The sequence below is a fragment of the Anneissia japonica genome, unplaced genomic scaffold, assembly GCF_011630105.1.
Source record: "Anneissia japonica isolate Jap-2015-1 unplaced genomic scaffold, ASM1163010v1 scaffold289241_len3222_cov349_single, whole genome shotgun sequence".
Lineage (NCBI taxonomy): Eukaryota > Metazoa > Echinodermata > Crinoidea > Comatulida > Comatulidae > Anneissia > Anneissia japonica.
Window position 1 is genome coordinate 1 of NW_022749865.1, and position 3,222 is coordinate 3,222.

Here is a 3,222-nt window from a genome sequence, read left to right on the forward strand (position 1 = left end):
ACGCAAAACAAGTAATAAAAAAAGTATCACCTAAATATTATACTTTGTGTTCTCTCGCTAAAATCCCCATACCATTCCTTACATTCATTTCTTCCACCTCGACAATCTTCTGCCATCACATTATGCAATTCTGGACATTCTGCTTTCTTTCATTATAAAAATTCTCTCTGCTTTATTTTTATTAATCATTTAAACTCTATTATAATTAAATCATACACAATAAAATTTGTTTTCTCTCTGTCTGTATGTATATGTGTATGTATAAATTCCAATATTCTGCAGGCATTTATCCTACCTACTATTATTTCTTTTTATTTGATGCATATCACTGAATTGAGAGGAACTCACCAGCCACAGCACCTTCCATAATCAAAGATCTTCTATTGAAAGAACACAGTGCATTCATGACAACTGCCCTCAAGCTGTGGACTCCAGCATCGCCATTTTCTAAAATTAATTCATTCCATATACATTTAATAAAGGTATAGAAGGTCATATGCTTGCCTTCTAGTCCCAGGACCAACCAAAGAAACTTAACTCCCTAAACCTAGCAATAAGAGCTTGGTTGTCTTTGGAAAAAGACTATTAGAAAACAGAGAAACTTCACTCATTAAACCTAGCAAAAAGAGCAGGTTTGTCTTGTGAAATAGATTATTATAGGAAACAGTGATATAATTTGCTATTGAAAATCCTTCCAATATCTATATATATTGTAAATACTTATGCCAAGAATACAATAATAACACCACATTTGTAATGTAAGTTGAGTACAGTACCTTGAAGGAAGGTGTTAATGCGGATGATAACAGCAGTCTGTGCTTCTTCAACCTTGCTCACATCTATGTTGTCAGTAGCAGCAGCCTTTTCTGCTGCTCTGACCATCTTCTTGTTAGCTTCTAACATCAGTTCATGCAACTTGGTTTCCACTCTTAATATGTGAGTTACTTTGTTTTCATCTGCCTGCGAATACCTACTGTGAAACGTCTGCATCAATGCTTTGCACCTGGCAAGATAAATAAGCTTAGATGAGAAGTTTTTAGCCACACAACTGATAAAACCAGAACTGCCAACTAACAACTCAGGTGTATAATTTGCTATAGATACAATGTGTCCACTACATAAATAAAACTATTGCAGGAGAGAATTACAACATAAATCACTACAGCTTACTTTGCAGAGGTAAAATCAGACATCAGGTCTTGCAACCATGCATGCCAAACAAATGCACGATTCATCTCTGCAAAGTTCTTTGGAAACTGAAATTAAAAAGAAAAGGAGTTGCATGGGTTTCAAATTTTAATGAATGATGAGTGATGTTGTTAGTCTTAAGCTGGGCACCACAGTTTTACAGCCTCCGCACGACAAATCCAACGTGATGCCATCTGCTCATAGTCGGTGGCTGTCTGAATGCATCGTTAAGAACGATCCACTGTACCTGCACTGTAGCGTTGCGATCTTCATAGAATGGCGTCGAACAACAACGGTCAAGCAGAGTGAGCGCCAAGTTTTTGAATGAAATACTGAATAGTTTTAATGGTAATATTAAATGGTATACTTGTTAATTTTGCTAATTTAATAATTTAATGGTAATATTTAATGGTATATTTGTTAATTTTGCTAATGATAGTTAGAGTTGCCTTACCGTTGTGATCATAGCAGCATAAGTTTGAAGGGTTTCCAAACAACTCTTAATACATGCTCTACGTTGAGTCAACAGTCCATTTAACTCTCCCTCCATAAGCTCACACTATAGTAACAAAATAGGAAGCTTATCAACACCACAACAAAAATAAGTTTTCCCTCTTGAAGTTTCAAGCGTACATGAAATCTTAAGCCATATATATTCATCATGCAGTGTTAGAGTTATGGTTTCGATCTTTATGGTATACATTTATTTTATTGGATCTGCAGATTGCTTTCCAATAACACAATTAAAATCAAACCAACAAACATTCCATCCTGTAACTGAAAATAAAAAATTTCTAAACTTCACTAGAGTGACTCTCTAGCTTAATGCAGAGGTGACTTGCTCCCATGATATACACACAGACACATGTGCACACAGAAATATATATACACATACACACACAGGCACATGCATACATTTATGAACAGAAACAGGTACACACCGCATGTACACACCGCATGCGCACAACGCAGACACATGAATACAAAAACATTACTGCACCTGCGAGATAACTTGGCCTTGGCCAGCATTCTTCATAACAGCAACAGCAGCAGCATGGAATGTTGGCTCTGAAATCACAAGAACCAAACATATTTAATAATAAAATATAATATAAAAATTATAAAATTCAATTACTGCTCTAAGTACATGTATATTTCATTTCATTACACTAGGCTTGGCCCAGTTGCATATAGGCCTAGTTGATGTGAGTTTTGATGTGCCATATGAGGTGCTAGCATTTTGTATCTGCGAAGAAAGCTGCTATAAATAAATGAGAATGAATGAATCCAAACCAATATTAATTTATTTCCAGAAATTCAAAACAGCAATAGAAAACATAGAGAATACTTCACAATACATGATTAAATCATATATTTGTAGGAAATACAAAAAACTGATGCGAGAAACATCTGGAAATATTTCTATCAGTTCCCAGGATTGCCTGCGAGGGTGAGCTTCTAGACAACCAGGTTAAAGCTTCTTGGCAGCTAGGTCAAAGCTTCCCGACAACCAGGTTAAAGCTTCTTGACATCTAGGTCAAAGCTTCCCGACAACTAGGTCAAAGTTTCTCATCCATAAAATAAGTGAGCTTACTTAATTGCAACTTGTTGTCCATTTCTGCAACCATGATGGCAAGCTGCCTACCCCTTGTTGTCTCCAAAGCAAGATCATGTTGCAAATGCCATCTTTCAAGCTCTGCTATCTTGTCTTTTATCATTCCTTCTGCCTCGCTTTTGGCTCTAGTAATTCCATGGAAAACATTGTACCTAAAAAAAAAAAATTACTGAAAAGTACGGTATACACTATAGCAAACATACACTGATGAATCACTACAGTATATTGTTTATCTTAATTGTCTATTCAAATGTACCGACATGTAACAAACAGATTGTCCTATATTTTGCCTTACACTCTACATTCTTTTTGTCTGGGTCGCATTTGGCTCTAGTAATTCCATGGAAAACATTGTAACCTAAAAATTAAAAAATTACTGAAAAGTATGGTATACCAGGGGCGGATCCAGAAATGTCCAA

General features: G+C 35.7%; 1 protein-coding gene across 2 annotated transcripts; it reads right to left on the reverse strand.

Annotated features, from left to right (window-relative positions):
• Window positions 1–290: 290 nt before the first annotated feature.
• Window positions 291–3,143, reverse strand: LOC117121219 (serine/threonine-protein kinase SMG1-like). 2 transcript variants are annotated; one of them, XM_033266346.1, is made up of 6 exons: window positions 2,783–3,143; window positions 2,189–2,256; window positions 1,643–1,747; window positions 1,249–1,256; window positions 777–1,003; window positions 291–447 (listed from the first exon to the last, which is right to left on the reverse strand). In XM_033266346.1, exons 1-6 carry the CDS (start codon window positions 2,904–2,906, stop codon window positions 326–328), a joined length of 654 nt encoding a protein of 217 aa, XP_033122237.1. In that variant the 5' UTR covers window positions 2,907–3,143; the 3' UTR covers window positions 291–325. The 2 variants fall into 2 exon arrangements, with proteins under 2 accessions (XP_033122237.1, XP_033122236.1); XM_033266345.1 differs by having other exon boundaries at window positions 1,171–1,256; window positions 2,783–3,128.
• Window positions 3,144–3,222: the final 79 nt, after the last annotated feature.